Raw genomic sequence first — 18351 nt, 5'->3', positions numbered from 1 at the left:
GAGATAATATACAGTTCAGTAATCCCAATCATTTATGATCTGTGGTGTAAAGTCCATTTTCGCTGCACGTACTACGTTTATTATGCAATTCAGTAATGATGATTATCAGTTGTGCACACACATTTATTGCCGAAATAACTTCTCAATTTGTAATGCCCTCTCTCGATCTCTCACCCCAACATACTTATTTAATTGTACTCAGTGCCCACAACAAAGAAAATGTATTTTGTTGATGGTTTGCTTGCATAAAGTGATAATATTCTGTGGACACCATTTACAAAACGTTTGAATCATATAAAAAATACACTAACAACCACAACAACAACTACTGATAGCTTAGACAACAAAAAATTATTGTCAAAAGACGGACAGGGACAGAAGATATAGAAGACAAAACTAGTTTTACATGTGATAATGGGAGATTATGAAACATGGTTCATGAAATTTACTAACTTAAAAATTTTTTGAGCTTCTCCATGTAAGGAAAATCATTATCTTCCATTGAAGTAAATGGTGTTGCTCAAATTTATAATAACCAACTAAAAAGTTATGGCTTTATAATATGTGATGTTCTCAGTCAGATGTGTAATACACCACAAATTTAGTATATTTTCCTATACAAATTCAAATTTACTAATTTAGGCCCCTTTATGAGAAAGTAATAGTTTATATGGGGTTGATAAAATTTACAATAAATACTGAAATGTTATGGCTCCATAATATGTGATGTTCTCAGTCATACATGTAATACATCACTGATTCACTATTTTTCCTACACAAATTAAAATAAACCAATCTAGGCCTCTTTATTGGAAGGGGGACTCAACAGATATGAGCAACTAAAGGCTAGTATCTATCTTCAAACAATTTTCCAACAATTTTGAGAAGATAACTGGACTGTCACCAATCTCTTCAATAATGGGATACATAGTCAATTACAATTTGGATTTCAAAGAAGCCACTCTCGTAATGCAATTATTTATATATTCACTGACTACACAATCCAATTTTAAAACTATAAAATAACATAAATTGGGTTCTTCTGCGACACATCAAACGGTTTTTTTGAATCAGTACTTTGCAGGCAAATATTTTCAAGCCAAGTAAAGCAGCTTCAACAAAGAAAACAGCAGCAGCACTTTCCAGCCAAAGTAAAATGGTGTCAACAAACACAGAGTTTGGAAATAATAAAAATATTCATACATTCTAAGAAGGAAAAATAATCTGCACTACACTCTAGTGTAAGTTTGGCACAGAAGGGACTGAAATACAAAGTTACTAAAACTCTTTGACAAACTACCCATGGAAATAAAAGTGCCAGACAGACAACACTGGTGTTTTCAACACAGGTTAAAGTTCACCTTTGTTAATAACTACACCTACACCATCCGAAATTCTTGAATACAAAAAAGTTGTCAATTATAAACATATAAAGAGCAAGCAGGTACCGTTAGCAATATAAATTTTTAAAAGGAATAGAAACACCTTTTGTTTGACTGACACATGCTACACCAAAATATTTCTTGGGATTATGATCTCTGGGGAACATAACTAATGAGACTACAATTACATTAAAGTGGCTTGAAATTATTTTATTACTGTGAAGGTGGCACCCACTGAAAACATTTAACAGTAAAACAACACACTATATTATATTGTCTTAGTAACATTATTCAACTATTTTATTACAAATAACATTTAATCTTAATTTGTTACGCACATAATAATATGTAGGCAGAAAAAAAATCAATGTACCATTCTTTCAAACCTGATTTTTGTTAATTAACAAGACAAATGTAGGAAATTGGAGAAAACATTATGCTGTTCAGTATATAAGGTGAACCAGAACTCTACCAACAAATTCTCGGAGGTTGTTCAAGGACACCTTCTGGGTATTTTGGTATAAAGGACCACCAGTCTAAAGTGACTCATTACAGACTAATAATTTAATCATGATTTATTTGGTTTTTTGCCACAATTATCCTTGCTTCTGAGAAAATACATTCACAATAGAGAAGATGCCTGTAATGTGCAATAACCAAAATATGCAACACAGAGTAATGCAACAACCCCAGACAAAACACGTACACTTTAATCATGGTGTGTTCAATCTGTTCTGTCTGTGTACAGTACAGCATGTAACAAATACAGAACTGCTCCCTTACAGGTATTGTTCAAAATTTCAACCACCATGGTCATGGCAGATGCACCATCAACTGTCTTACACACTAAAGAACTACAGGAGTTTGACGTACTACTTCTGCAGCTGCAATAATCCCAGGAACCAGATCCATGTGAGTAACTATCGGAGTCTTGTGAGTAAGCAAATTGAGCACATTTGTTTCCAAACAAGACACACAGCTCATGCCATCAACATCTGCATTGTTGTGTACTATTTTCAGTGTAATACAAATGCAAATGTTAATTGGAGTAGGAAACCAAATGAAATGCAACAACTCTTTAATGAGCCACCAGAGGCCATGTGTTCCGAATACCAAAATACTCACAAGCCATCCCTCAATAACCTCTGATACTTTGTTGATGGAGTTCTTGTTCACCCTGTACATGTAAAGTAGCATATGGATCTCCGAGAAAATGTTTTCCAAAGTACTTCTGGTAAACCAGTCTGACAATTCTGACAGCCCGTCAGATGGCAGGGACATAGATGACAGCCACTAGGCAGCGCCCCTATAATCTGCGAATGTTGCCACCACCACCACCACCACCACAGCACTATGCGCGGGTCATGTCTGCCATGCCAGCCTATCAGAGCTCACGGTGGTCCTATAAAGCCGGCAGTGCATGGGCTCAACCCACAGTCGTGTTACAACAGTGCTTGTGATCATTTATCTATTCATCATTGCTCTGGTCACTGATAGTTGCCACGTCTCGGTATCAAATTTGGCTTTGCTCTCTCGTCTTGGTATTTCGGCATGTGGTCTGTGTTGTCAGTCGTCCCTGTTGTGTGTGTCTATGTTGTACTAGCGACTGATGCCGTCAGCCCTTTGACCTATGTGCTCTGGTCTCGCTTGATTCCGGTTACTAGAGCACTGTGCACTTGGAAGAATGCAACAGAAACAATAATGGCAATGGAGCTTATACTTCTGATGCAAAACTTATTTGGATGTACATGATAAGAGAACGCAAAATCAATAACGATAGTTCCTGGAAGTCTTTCCCCAATGAAATAACACTCTGCAATCTTCGAAAAAGTAATCAACTTAAGATGGATGACATTTTGGGAAGCAATCAGGTACCCTATTATACGAGAGCATGTTTTCTGAACAGGAAAGTAGAAAATTTACACAACAACGTAAAGCTTTATCATAGGACATTGCGCTCAAATATTATACTGCCAGTCAATCTCCATCTTGATTAAAAGGTGTGGAAAAGTTCTTAGTTGTTGCTGTCGAGCAGCAATCTGTCTCCCCAATGCATCCCCAACATTCCATTTAGGATTCATTCCATATAACTAGCTGGCCATTCATACAACAGATACCTCAACATGCAAGAAATTCATTCTCTTCAACAGTTTGTTGCAGATGAGCAAAACTGTTCACAAAGAAGAAGCATGGACCAACTGCACCTCTGAAAATACACATGTAGTACCTCAGAGTATTAAGAGTATTTCACTGACCATCACTGAGGAGCTGAAGCTCCATATCCATATACATATCACTCCACACCAGGATTCCTACCTCTAATTGGTCTCCTTCAGTAGCATACATGTGACTGAATCAGCTACAGCTTTCCCTCTAGATGTGCAATAAGAATAATTCAGAAAACTTAATGATGGTTTAATCTGGAAACAGCACAGTCCTCCATTTATTCATGGTCCAATTTTGATGTTGCTGACTCCACAATAAATGAGTTCATCTCTACACTGCCACAAACAGAATACACAAGGCCAGGTGTCTGGCACATAGCCGTACTACCTTGAGTCTGCGATACAAAGTATGACGTGAAACTGCAACCCCTAATGAAGACGGTTGGAGTTAGGTTATTTCGGGGAGGAGACCAAACTGCAAGGTCATCAGTCTCATCAGATTAGGGAAGGATGTCAGCTGTGCCCTTTCGAAGGAACCATCCCAGCATTTGCCTGGAGCAATTTTGGGAAATCACAGAAAACCTGAATCAGGATGGCCTAATGAAGACAATTGATCTGTAGAGACCAGTGGATTTTTCTGTGAGTTAAGGCCTCTTGTGGTGCATATACTGTTGGTTGACGTTGTGCTTGTCTGAAATATTTTTAATCTCCTTCAAGGTATCTACATACTCTACTCGACAGAGTAGGATCTATGTCATTATACTGTAAACTTCACCAACACTGCTCACAACGCACATACTAACATAAAAGAGACACTATGGGTTGAACATACTGATTTTTGTTACCTTTGAAACATTTGCCTATTCAAAACAAATAGTATGCATTTCTGACAGAGAAAGCGCATTTCTGGTTTATTTTACGCATAATTTTAAGTTGATAAATTGTTCATGAAGGCTGCAGCACTCTTTTGAAAAACCACAGTATTAAGGACTAAAAACACCTTAAAATTGTATATCTTCTTTATACTGTAGCCCAACTTCTGTAGCTGCTAATGAATTGGGGATATATACACAAAGACGAGAAAGTATCTGTTAAGACGGAAACTATGTGCTTGTCACTGACTCAAATCTCAACCTCTGCCCATTATTCTGGAAGCAGATTAGCTGACAAATAAAGCAAAAGGGGAAAAAAAACCTACAAACATGTAACAAAACAAGAGCAACAACCCAAGGAAGTATTTACAGCACCCAATCATTACAACAACAACAACAATAATAATAATAATAATTAAAATAACACAAGGAACTGACACTCAGCCTTCACTGATTGCCAGTAACTTGTCTATTCTATCCTGTAGTGTTTGACAATACACTAAACATACCTGAAATCCACTGACTTGCAATCGAGGCATTGGCACCACTCAGTAACTTGTGAATGGAGACTACCATTTCAAAAACATTTTCGTACTTTTTGCTATATTTCACTCACAACATAATTGTGGTCTAAAATGTATCTAACAGTAAGCTACCCGCTATCATTAAGAAATAATGATGCTATATTACCATGTGAACAAAAATCCGATTTCTTAAGCACATACTTTCTTCAAAATCATTTGGGAAACATTACAGAACTAAAAATTCATGTGTAATGAAAAGTAAGCATTTTCTTTTTTCATGAGGAAAGTAAATATTTTATGGAAAAAATAAGTTCATAAAACACATAAAACAATGTGGTTTAGTCTTATATACTGTTAAGGGTTTTTACAACATGAAAATCTGAAATTTTCCCCATTTTTTCTGTCCCAGCCCAGAGCGCAGTGTGAACACCCTGAATGGCAGCTTGTGCTGGCTAGGTGTGAGCCAGTCCAGTACACTTCATCCCAACAGGTCCTGGCATGCAGTGTGAATGCAACCTTGGAGTAGGGTTGAATTGTCCGGGGGCGTCACCAGTGTTGTCAAGAACATTGTCGTGTTGTTCATTGCTCTGCAAGTTGTCATTTCTGACCACAAAATGTGTGGGAATCAATGACCCAAGGGAAAGAGTGGTTTCATAGGTGCCCTTTATGCCACCTCCTGAGGATGTTTTGTGCCAATTCTGAGTGGTGATGTGCCTGAAATGTTTTCCATGGACACCCATAAGAAAATCACTTGATTTCAATGCTGGGTGTCGAGGTTCTAACCTTCATCATAGATGCATAAAAAGAGGGGGTAAAATGTGGGTAAGAAGGAGTGTAGTGACTTCCTCATTGTGTAACATGTCCACGATGGTATGGGGAAGAATTATTGTGAAATTTGGTGCCAATGTGACACCACTAATCCGTCTTACACCCCACATGAACTTCTGAGCTGTGGCCTCCTTTTCGCATGCGTCAACACTTTTCTGTTCGAAGCATTGCCAATCCTGGATTAACACTGCAGTGCTACATTACAGAGAAAGATTGTAGGCACCTTTGAGCCAAATTTCAAACTTGTGTGTCACAATGGGAAACAATTATGGGGTTTCAAAAAAGTGATACATGTTGTGTACAGTGTATATTACAGTTACATGTTTCCTATTCTGTTATGTCCAATTGTTTATGTCAACATCAATAATATACAAACAGTATTCAACCACTAATGCATGAATAATGAGAAACCAAATATCACAGCAAGCATAAACATGAAAACAGTTGTTGCTCATCCGATACATATAACAATCATAATCTACAAATAAAATATTTAAATGTATTTTGACACTTTAAAAATGTCCCATTTTTAATATCACCAAACAGAAAAAAATTAATCAAATGAACACTGCCATTACCTTAATTCCCATAATTAGTCCATTCATAAGGAATGTGTGATCTGGAAATGTTTCATTGAGAACCTGAAACATGTAATAAATAATGGTGTTTGTACTAGGTAAACATAACACTCCAATTTTTAACTTACATTAAATCAAGTTAACAATAAATGCAATGGAAAGTTCTAAAGGTTCTAATTATTATTTTATACCAATCACTGAGATTATTTCTACCAGAATGGGATGCATCAATGCCATTATCATCAATCTATGTTGTTTATATGAGAAGTTGCAAGATGTGTAAGTGGACCTATGACAAGCAAAATGTTTATAATAAATACTGAGAGACAGTGGTTGTCACAGAACACAAAAATCTGATAGTTACAAGGGGAGAGGGAAGGGGGAGGGGAAGTGAGAGGGATAGAGGGAGAGAGGGAGGGAGGGAGGGAGGGGGAGGAGGGGGAGAGGGGAGGGAGGGAGGGAGGGGGAGGGAGGGGGAGGGAGGTGGAGGAGGGGGAGAGGGAGGGAGGGGGGAGGGGGAGAGGGAGAGAGGGAGAGAGGGAGAGAGGGAGGGAGGGGGAGGAGAGGGGGAGAGGGGGAGAGGGGGAGGGAGAGAGAGAGAGAGAGAGAGAGAGAGAGAGTGTGTGTGTGTGTGTGTGTGTGTGTGTGTGTGTGTGTGTACAAGAAGAACCACTCTATACAGGGTATGACTGAATGGGCCACACTACTGGGATGGGAAAGTGCAAAGACATAAGTACAGTGATATACAAATGCTCTGCAATCACACAGCCATTCCTTCTCTGAAAGTGTCTCCTATATTTGTGTTCCTCATGGCACTGAGACTATAATACAAAATAAACACAGCGCAAATGAACATACAAAAGAAGAAATCAGGAATTCATTATCACATTCAGCATTTTATTAAGTGGTTCACAAAAGAAAATCTTTTTCTGGTCATTACCAATGAGGCACTGGATACATAATGCACAGAGTCAGCACATTTGCTCTGCAGAGATATATATTGTGTAGGGAAAGCTGCATAGCAAGAATTTGGATCAAAAAAGGTACAATTGGGTACATTTGATGATGGCTTTCTTCCCACACAGCGATGCTACCTTTGAAAACAACACAGCTGACCATCACGCACATCCTGAATAGCAATGGGTCAAACAGAAGTGAGACCACTTTAATTGTTTTGGGTGGGCTGCAAACTCACAGACCTGTTTGCTTTTCTTCACTTATTACGAGTGGTGGACCTTTGTCACAATAATCCAGTGCATTTTCCTCTAGATAACAAACCTTGGTCATGTACAATTTACTCAAATATGTTTTTGCTTGCAAATTCCTGACTATTCTCAATGGGATGTATTGGGAGCCCCGTCTGGTGTGTTTTCACACTACCAGAAGCTGCAGGATGTGTACTGAAACACACCATTAATCTGAAAAACTCACAATGGATGAAGGAATATATTCATTTTGTGATCATATGAATTACACATAAATGTGTTTGGTAGTCTTCTCTCACTGCAACAAACGGGGACTATGATATAAACTTTAAAGTTCATACATCAACAGAGGTTCTCTACAACTCAATATGAAAAATAATGAGGCAGATACCTGACAGCAATCTGTTGAGGGACATGAAAGAAGATCAAAGATAAATATCTCAAAGCAAAGGTCATTAGGGATGGTTCATTAACTTAGCTGTGGAAACAAAATGGAAGTGATATGTTTTAAAGGAACATCCCATTACCTTAAGTCTGGAGAAATCACATGAAAAACTTTAATTAGAACAAGTGAAAGATAGCACAGGATGTTAAATGATTGTGCATGAGGCATTTAACACATACGCCAAAAAACAATGGCACAGTTGCTGAAGTTTTTTTCAAATGTTAGATCATAATTAACAATGAAAACAAAAACTATTGATGTTCTACAATGTTTATTTTGTAAGCTGAAAGCCTGTACACGAAATAAATATTGTAGAAGATCAACAGCTTGTATAAAACCCACTTGGGCTACTAGTCGCATCAAATACAGGTACAATTTTGAGCTTTCAACAAAATTCTCCATCATTTTTGCCAGGAACAAGTGACCATCATGGCTGTTGCTGTGTTAAGTGTTTATAGTCCATATGTGACTTGGGACTGATCATCATACATCATCATTACACCATACTGCCAGAGATTGTGTCCAGGTCTGTACTGGTGATGCCAGCACTCTTGTAGGAATGTAAGGAATTCAGCACATTTCTGTGTGTCTTCTCAGCATTAAGAGCTTCCTTCCACACACTACTAAGATTATAGCCACTGTTCTCGTTGCTGTTGTTTTCACACATTCTAATTGTTACTGCTTCTTTAGCAGCAGGTCCCCTGTATGTTGATGTGTGGAGCAAGATTTTAGTTTCATCCAATATTATTTTGTGTTTGTAACTCTCTATTCAGCAACTGCTGGTTTCTTAATAATTTACCAATTTTTAATGTGCATTTGATGCTGTGTAACCAGTCACAAATGGTAAGGGTACACTGTGACCAATGTAGCTCCTGCTGTATTCACAAGGAATCTTATAAATTCCAGGGACCCTGAGACAAAGACTGTCTTTAATTGTGGGCAGGACTTCCTTTATGTTCTTTGGCAGTAGAAAAATAGGTATCACACCTCTTCTGCCCAGGACCCTACCTACTTTGGTAGATGTGGACCCACAGACAGGATGGAATACAATAGGTAGATTATCATGTGATTGTTCAACATTTTTGAATTTTTGTTTATTTATATCTTGAGCCCCATAGCCATTCTTGCAGAACAAATATTTAGAGATTAATCTTGCAGTCTTGGTGGTTCTGGTCACAATTAGCTGTTAACTCTACATATTAATGTATTTGCAACAGCTCTCTCCCAGCAGACAGGGTGGCGAAAAAATCTACACCAAGATGTAAACTGCGTGTGTGTGTGTGTGTGTGTGTGTGTGTGTGTGTGAGAGATACACGCCATGCATCTGATTATCATTTGACCAAAGCATCTAAAAATGGTGACTTTCCGTATCTCTCTGTCGCAGTAGTGAACCAGATGTTAAGATACATGCTGTTCATGTGAACAATGAACTGCTCCAGAACTTTGGCACATTGTGGCCAGACCATCAATATGTCATCAACATATCGATAAAATGAAGATGGGTAAAACGGAGTCAAATTTAATGTGCATTCCTCAAAATGGTCCCTAAAGAAGTTGTCCACTGATGGAAACAATGGAGAACCCATGGCCATTCCATTGGCATTTTCATACAATTTACCACCACACAAGCAGTAGGTGAGTATCAAAGATCAAAGCATGATGGAACAGCTTCAAGGGAGTCCACGGAAGAAGAGGCATAAGATGTATTGTCTGACTGCCCAAGAAGATAAAAGGAGATACTGTGTGTGAGATTAAGGACAGTCTTGGTCTCTCAGTCCCTGGAATTTGTGAGTGTGGAAGCAATTACATCAGTCAATCTATCAGTATCATTTCTGACTGCTGTGCAGCAAATCAAAGACATATTAAAAATTGAGAACAGTTGCTGAACACAGTGTCACAAATAAACACAGAATAATGTTTGATGAATCTAAAATCTTGTCCCACACATCTATATAGCAAAATTCTGTTATTATGGAAGCAGTAGAAATTAAAATGTGCAAGAATAACTTGAACCGGGACAGCAGGTATAATCTTAGTAGTGGGTGAAAGCAAGCTCTCGAAACTGCGAAGACACATCAAATGTGATGGATTGCTTCTTACGAGTGGGCTGGCACCACCAGTGGTGACATGGAGACAATCTCTGGCAGCATGACATAATGATGGTATACTCCGCTCACTCACAGGCTGTCTATAGGCTATAAATGGTTACCGCAACAGCACCATTACAGTCTGTTGTTCCTGACAAAGAAGTTGGAAGATTTCATCATACGCTCAAAATTAAAACCAGATCTGCTGCAACAAGTAAACTGACAATGTTTAATATGAGGATGGCATAGTGAGAAACTTCAGTCTCAAATCAACAGTTTGTGATTTCACTGTTATTTTTGACAATGACAAATATTTCTTGAAGTAACTAATAGTGACATCTTAATTTTGAAGATGTCAACTTACACTATTAATGTGATTATTGAGGAAAGTTAACAATTTGTCCTACAGAGTAGTGCATTTCAGGTGACCATCTTGAAATTTCCTCAGTAGTTGCAAATACCAAACTGTCGTTTATACTAAATGATATTACATAAGGGGATTAGAACTTTTTCACATAGTGCATGTTTGTAATACGTGTATGAGCGCAGAAACTGAATGCCTCTTTCATTAGGAACATACAATGTGTAATGATATTTGAAAGTATCATTACAATCCTTCTGGGTGTATTACCAAATCACCTTATAAAATATTTAAAATGCTAAAATACTAAAATAACAAATTTTTTGGCCATGTTGCAATGGCCTTCCTCAGGGTATAGGCAAATTCACTGGATAGAGGATGCTTCAGTACATAGCATTGATAACAGTGTCATAAGACTACCAGCACCACTTTTCTTAAATTTTATTGGCCACAAAATATCACTGGTTAGTGTTTGGAGAGAGGGAAGGGTTACACAGCTTGCTCGTAATTGGTAGCCTGCTATGAATCAGCAAGAAGGTTGTAGAGCCTATATTTTCCTGCTGTTTATTGTGGAGAATAACACCAGTTATGCTTGCACTTTTTGTTTAGCTGGTCATGGGGACGCTGCTGCTCTACGATTACACTCGGCCCATCGTACCTGGATGATTGACAGCAAGGGACACAGGAACCCAGCAACCTGCAACCATCCTCTCTACTGATGTTGTAAGGCTGCCCCAGCATTTCAACTCCCACTCCCACTTTCCATGTGGATATCTATGGCCATGTTGCATGTACTGCTTCTTGAAACTTAACAGCCTGTCCAGAGTTGTGATGGTGTTCCACTAGTGCTGATTTGTTGTGCTGTCGCAACCAAATAGCACTCATGCTCTGCTATGTAGGTGAATTCAATGACTTCCTGTTTCCCCAATCTACGTGGTGCCACACTCATGTATCTTGTATGCACCTGTGGTGTTGAGAGCTTTACTGCACCATTAGTGGACCCTACCAAACCTTGGATCTTGCAACCATTCTGGAAAACTGGTTTGATGCCTCCTTTGTGGAGCACCTTGGCTAATCGATTACAGACATCCTTGAGAAAAGGTAAGTGCACCACTGGCACGTGTTCTTTTATTTCATTTTCTGGGTCTAGCTTCCTTTTGAGCTCTGTATCTCTTCTTATAATTTTACTGACATAGTGATTGGCTCTTTCATTTCATGTTTCATATTGTTTTTATATCTGAAAGGGTCACCCAAGGTGTGTGTACATTTCTGGTACGCCTTGTATCCCTATTTGACATTGGGAGTTACGCAGACCTTCACATCCAGGAATACAACTGCACCATTACTTTCTTGTTTTAGCACGATCTGGATGTTATTACTCACGCTGTTAATTTGTGTCCAAATGGTTATGGTGTCATCCCCATACTGTGCCAACATAGTGGGCAGAATTGTGCAGAGATTAATGCTCTTTGCTCAAATGCTTGCTTTCCAGTTAATTAGTCAAGAACACTGCAACATGACTGAAATCTCAGTTATTTTAGTATTTTATACGAAGATATGGCAGCAAACCTAGGAGGATTTTCATAATGATTAACACCAACTGCAGAAGCCTACATATCTATCTATGAAATTATGTCCAAAGATGACAACAACGAATAAGTGAAGTGCACTTACAGTGTATGAGGCTCTTCCACTGAAGAGTGCTGCTGTTGGAAAACTGTGCTGACAGACTGACCTGTAGCATAGCCAGAGGTCTAGGTTGGATTGGAATGTGACAATTTGATTGTGAGTTGGCAACACGACAGCCATCATGGACTAATGTGTAGCATAGATTGAGATATACATCTGTCATAGTGATAAACTACTTGTATGTCTTGGTTACGATTTCATCAAAAATTCTGACGATGTCGTTAAATTCCAACTTAGTAGAACAAAATACCTGCTAACTTTATTTACAGACCATAGGAAATTATGAGCAAGTATTCTGCCATGACACAATTACTGGAGCAGTCAAGACTCATCCCAATAGTAGGTAACAACAAGAAACATGCCTCTTCCTGGTGTGACTGCTCTCTTAGCATCTGAGCACCGAGGTAACAGAGTAATAAGCACTATACATTTTAAGAGCAATGAAAGTACTTTAACAGAGGAAAAATTTGCAATGAGTGTGCAGTAACACACTTGATTCAAACACAGTTTCACTAGATTTGTTTCCTAGCCATTACTGTACTGTGTAAGAGTGAATACACATGCCCGATTAAAGTGGAATGACTTAGCCCAAGAATAAATTACATAACATTCACATACATAGTAAAAAATGGTGCTCTTCTGGTTGGAACTGCTTCATGTTAGGCCTTTTCACGGAATGTTCTTAATCTTTCCACCACTGATGGCAACAAAAATTGGTCAGGGGACATGTAGTGAATAAAAAGCAGTTTGAAAAGTATCTACAGTAACACTGCAGTAATATGGCATAACGTATTCTCTGCATATGAACCATGCTATACACAGTATCTTCCAATGTTCACTACAAGTTGGGGAGTGAGCTAGTCAATTTACAATAAAATCAGACCCTATGCATTAATTTAGAAAAGCTGTTTCTAACACTTAATTCACCAACAAAGAAGAAGCTAGATGATAATCTCCATTCAGATACCACATGCCACAACAAATTGTAGTAGTATTTGACCAGCAGTTCTGATAAGATCTCTAGGGCAAAAACAATGAGTTTCTGCATTTCTCACATTTCAGTCTTTCATTGAACTCACTTTGAGGAATTCTAATCAATTCAAGACAGGAATCCTTTGTGTATCTTGCAATTACATGGGTTTCCGATCAGGATATTCTTGAATCACATTCTGATTACTTCCCTGGCATTCCTATCAGAATTATCATAAATAAGTAGTGAGTCTCACTTTTCTTCATTCATTGCTTCCTTTATATACATATATGCAGAGACAACACTTATATCACAACATAAGTACTGATACAACAGAGCTAGGAAATGTCCAACCAGATAGAGCCATGGTGATCATCATTTTCTACAGTTGAGATTAGCTGTCCCCTGCTTCATTTAGCTGAAGTTAATCATATCGCCACATCAATTATATCCTCTTGTTTGTATTTTACGTAGAACATCCTTCATTGTATCCTCTTTGCACACACTTTCAAATGCCATTAAAACATATGTATTTTATAGTTAAAAAGACATGTTTCGTTTAGTTTCTTTGTACACAAATATGGTATAAGTAGGTGGAAGACTCTAAACAGCAAAGTATTCACCCCCTTACACACAGTCAGTTAGTGAAAATGGCATTTCAGTATCTATAATTGTTGCAGAAGTACCTGACACCACAACATTAGACTCTCAAATTACCCAATAATTTGAAAAACATGCATTTGCACTTACAGAAATAATGGGCATAGTCAAAAGCCCCCACGCAAAGAATTCCAGAAATATGACAACAAGGGCATGGTATATGCTGGGCTCTCCAATTCCTGAAGTCTGAAACAATAAATACACAATTCAGAGGGTAATATGAATAACTAAAACAACAAAAAATTAACTATTTTCATTACTGTATTAGCTAAGAAGTAAAAAGAGCTACAGGTAGGCTGTTTGCTATACTGTAAGAACTGTTATTTTTTCTTTTCAAATAAAATAAAAAGCACCAGCACAACAAATGCATGTTCACCACATATCTAAACAGAGGGTGTCCCAGGAGGATTTTTTTTTTTTTTTTTTTTGGGGGGGGGGGGGGAGGAGGAGACCAGACAGCGGGGTCATCGGTCTCATCGGATTAGGGAAGGACTGGGAAGGAAGTCGGCCGTGCCCTTTCAGAGGAACCATCCCGGCACTTGCCTGGAGTGATTTAGGGAAATCACGGAAAACCTAAATCAGGATGGCCGCAGGAGGAATGATCAGTCACTACAAAAAATAAATAACAACGTACATTAAACGTGTACCATCTCGGAAACCATTCGGACCAGAGCATATGTCCATACGAAGGCTTTGGCATCAAAAGATAGTACCTGTCATATCCCTGAATATTGACCATTCCTCCTGGGACACCCCACACACAAATTTTATTTTGGGTGGCAGTAAGAACAATTAATATATACACCACCCAGTCACATTAATGTGATCACCTGTCAAAAGACTGAATAAGCACATTTTGCAGCTGCAAGACATACAGGAAGAGAGCCAACGACATTCTGGAAGGTAGTGGCAAGGATTTGGAGCTATGCCGACTCCAGTACCATGGCCACACGTGCTGAGTTTATCGGTTGAGGACACATGTTGTGAACAGCCTGACTGAGTTGTTCCCACAGATTCTCAAGTGGGTTTAAATCTGGGAAGATTGGCAGCCACGAGAGTACAGTAAACTCAACCTGGTACTCTTCAAACCATGCACATGCACTGCAAGCTGTGTGACACATTGCATTGTCCTGCTGGAAGATGCCATCTCAAACCAAGAAGAAACAAAATGCATCTAGGGGTGGACATGATACCCAAGGATAGATGCATACTTGTGTTGAGCCACTGTGCCTTCCAGAAGGATATCACCCACAGAATGCCACAGTAACATTCCCCAGCCCATTACGCTCTCTCCTGGTTGCAGGATGTTTGCTTTCAGATGTTTCACACCGTGCACACCAATGGCCATCTGTCCCATGGAGCATAAAACATGATTCATCTGAAAAGATCATCTCCTGCGACTCAGTGGATGTCCAGTTGCATTTGTTGACCATGAATAGCAAGCAGCATGGATGCATGACGCAGGCACCTGCTGCGGAGGCCCATACGCAGCAATGTTTGTGAACAGCTGTTGAGGAGACACTATTGACATCCCCCTTGATTTATCTGGGCAGTCACTTGCTCAACAGTTGCATGTCTATCCACCTGTACATATCTCCGCAGTCATCATTCACGTCTGTAACCAATGGCCTATAGTGCACCACAGTTATTTCGGCAGCAGTTTTAGTAGTGCCATTTTGCCATGCACGGTATACTTTAACCATGGTGTCATTTGGATAGTTTACAAACTTAGGCATTTTGGAAATGCTTCCACCCTTGGCCCAAAAGCCAATGATCATGCCATTTTGGATGTCAGATAAATCACTTTGTTTCTGTGTTATGACAACAACTGAACTGTTTTCACACATCCCCCAATACACTTTATATACCCTCCACATCTAGTGCTGCCACCTGCCGTCTGTGACTGGTTACTGCAGACTTATATCAAACACAGGTGGTTGTCACATTAATGTAATGGAAAATAAATTATATTTTAAACAAACAGATTAAAACGTTACGGCATCTTTCAAAGTAATAACAAATGGGGCTACTTAGAACAGATGAAACTACACTCCTGGAAATTGAAATAAGAACACCGTGAATTCATTGTCCCAGGAAGGGGAAACTTTATTGACACATTCCTGGGGTCAGATACATCACATGATCACACTGACAGAACCACAGGCACATAGACACAGGCAACAGAGCATGCACAATGTCGGCACTAGTACAGTGTATATCCACCTTTCGCAGCAATGCAGGCTGCTATTCTTCCATGGAGACGATCGCAGAGATGCTGGATGTAGTCCTGTGGAACGGCTTGCCATGCCATTTCCACCTGGCGCCTCAGTTGGACCAGCGTTCGTGCTGGACGTGCAGACCGCGTGAGACGACGCTTCATCCAGTCCCTAACATGCTCAATGGGGGACAGATCCGGAGATCTTGCTGGCCAGGGTAGTTGACTTACACCTTCTAGAGCACGTTGGGTGGCACGGGATACATGCGGACGTGCATTGTCCTGTTGGAACAGCAAGTTCCCTTGCCGGTCTAGGAATGGTATAACGATGGGTTCGATGACGGTTTGGATGTACCGTGCACTATTCAGTGTCCCCTCGACGATCACCAGTGGTGTACGGCCAGTGTAGGAGATCGCTCCCCACACCATGATGCCGGGTGTTGGCCCTGTGTGCCTCGGTCGTATGCAGTCCTGATTGTGGCGCTCACCTGCACGGCGCCAAACACGCATACGACCATCATTGGCACCAAGGCAGAAGCGACTCTCATCGCTGAAGACGACACGTCTCCATTCGTCCCTCCATTCACGCCTGTCGCGACACCACTGGAGGCGGGCTGCACGATGTTGGGGCGTGAGCGGAAGACGGCCTAACGGTGTGCGGGACCGTAGCCCAGCTTCATGGAGACGGTTGCGAATGGTCCTCGCCGATACCCCAGGAGCAACAGTGTCCCTAATTTGCTGGGAAGTGGCGGTGCGGTCCCCTACGGCACTGCGTAGGATCCTACGGTCTTGGCGTGCATCCGTGCGTCGCTGCGGTCCGGTCCCAGGTCGACGGGCACGTGCACCTTCCGCCGACCACTGGCGACAACATCGATGTACTGTGGAGACCTCACGCCCCACGTGTTGAGCAATTCGGGTCCGCCGCTCGTGGTCTCGCGGTAGCGTTCTCGCTTCCCGAGCACGGGGTCCCGGGTTCGATTCCCGGCGGGGTCAGGGATTTTCACCTGCCTCGAGATGACTGGGTGTTTGTGTTGTCCTCATCATTTCATCACCATCCAGGAAAGTAGCGAAATTGGACTGAGCAAAGATTGGATAATTGTACGGGCGCTGATAACCACGCAGTTGAGCGCCCCACAAACCAAACATCATCATCATCTTGAGCAATTCGGCGGTACGTCCACCCGGCCTCCCGCATGCCCACTATACGCCCTCGCTCAAAGTCCGTCAACTGCACATACGGTTCACGTCCACGCTGTCGCGGCATGCTACCAGTGTTAAAGACTGCGATGGAGCTCCGTATGCCACGGCAAATTGGCTGACACTGACGGCGGCGGTGCACAAATGCTGCGCAGCTAGCGCCATTCGACGGCCAACACCGCGGTTCCTGGTGTGTCCGCTGTGCCGTGCGTGTGATCATTGCTTGTACAGCCCTCTCGCAGTGTCCGGAGCAAGTATGGTGGGTCTGACACACCGGTGTCAATGTGTTCTTTTTTCCATTTCCAGGAGTGTATTATGAATAGAACAAGCAAACTGTTCAAGGATTTATTATTCACAAAAGTTCTCTAGGAACATCAAATTTTGCCATAAAAGGTTTTGCTTATATTGTTGTGTATCCTACCATTCTGCTGAACATGTCAAATTTTGCCTCATATGTTCACATAACATAAACTAAAGAACTTCAAATGCTTGCAACAATTAGACCTGTGGTGAGGCTTCTTGGAATAAGCAATTCTTTTCCTTGGTGCTAAAAAGAAATCCAATATTTGAAACCAGATGAACATAGTTACACATTAAAACTCACTGAATCCTTATTAATAAATTGAGTATCATTTTACAAAACCAAAAGCCTTTTTTTTCCAAAGTGGGCTATACTACTTCACAGGACAAAGCTTGCATCCAAGCAAGTCATCATTCTGTAACTGTAATCAAGTACTTGATAAATTCTTACTACAGCGTAAGCACCAACTGTAAGTGCATTAGAATGTTACATTTTATGATAATCAAATGACAACAGCACTTAAGTTCTGCAACAATAAAATTTTGATCAAAGTGGACACCAGATAAACTAATATACAAAACGTAACAATATTTGGCACCTTCAGGAGCAGATTTCAATACATGTACAAAGAAAGTAATGTATATGCAACACAGACAGATGCAACAAGGTCCTAAACACTCTTTCCTTGCTTCATATTACTTTTTGGATTTTTTACATGGTGGAAATTCATATATCCTAAATTTAGCAGTTAGGATATTACACTGACATGTGTCATTAATGTTAGCAATATATGGTCACCAGAATAAAAACCTAAAATTATACTGACACACAGATCTGGGTTTGGAAGGAACCGAACATTAGTCTACTAGGGG

General features: G+C 40.2%; 1 protein-coding gene across 1 annotated transcript in view; it reads right to left on the bottom strand.

The window, feature by feature from the left end:
- The window catches only part of LOC126183220 (hippocampus abundant transcript 1 protein), a 122534-nt gene that overhangs the window by 90689 nt on the left and 13494 nt on the right, over positions 1–18351 (bottom strand). Inside the window, exons 2-3 of the mRNA XM_049925002.1 lie at positions 13857–13952; positions 6350–6412 (exon numbers count right to left, since the gene is read on the bottom strand). Of these exons, the coding sequence (XP_049780959.1) occupies positions 6350–6412; positions 13857–13952 (159 nt within the window). The remainder of the gene's footprint in view (positions 1–6349; positions 6413–13856; positions 13953–18351) is intronic.

The sequence above is a fragment of the Schistocerca cancellata genome, chromosome 4 (genome assembly GCF_023864275.1).
Source record: "Schistocerca cancellata isolate TAMUIC-IGC-003103 chromosome 4, iqSchCanc2.1, whole genome shotgun sequence".
Classification (NCBI taxonomy): domain Eukaryota; kingdom Metazoa; phylum Arthropoda; class Insecta; order Orthoptera; family Acrididae; genus Schistocerca; species Schistocerca cancellata.
Note: the sequence above shows the minus strand (reverse complement) of the source record. Positions and strands in the feature narration are given on the sequence as shown.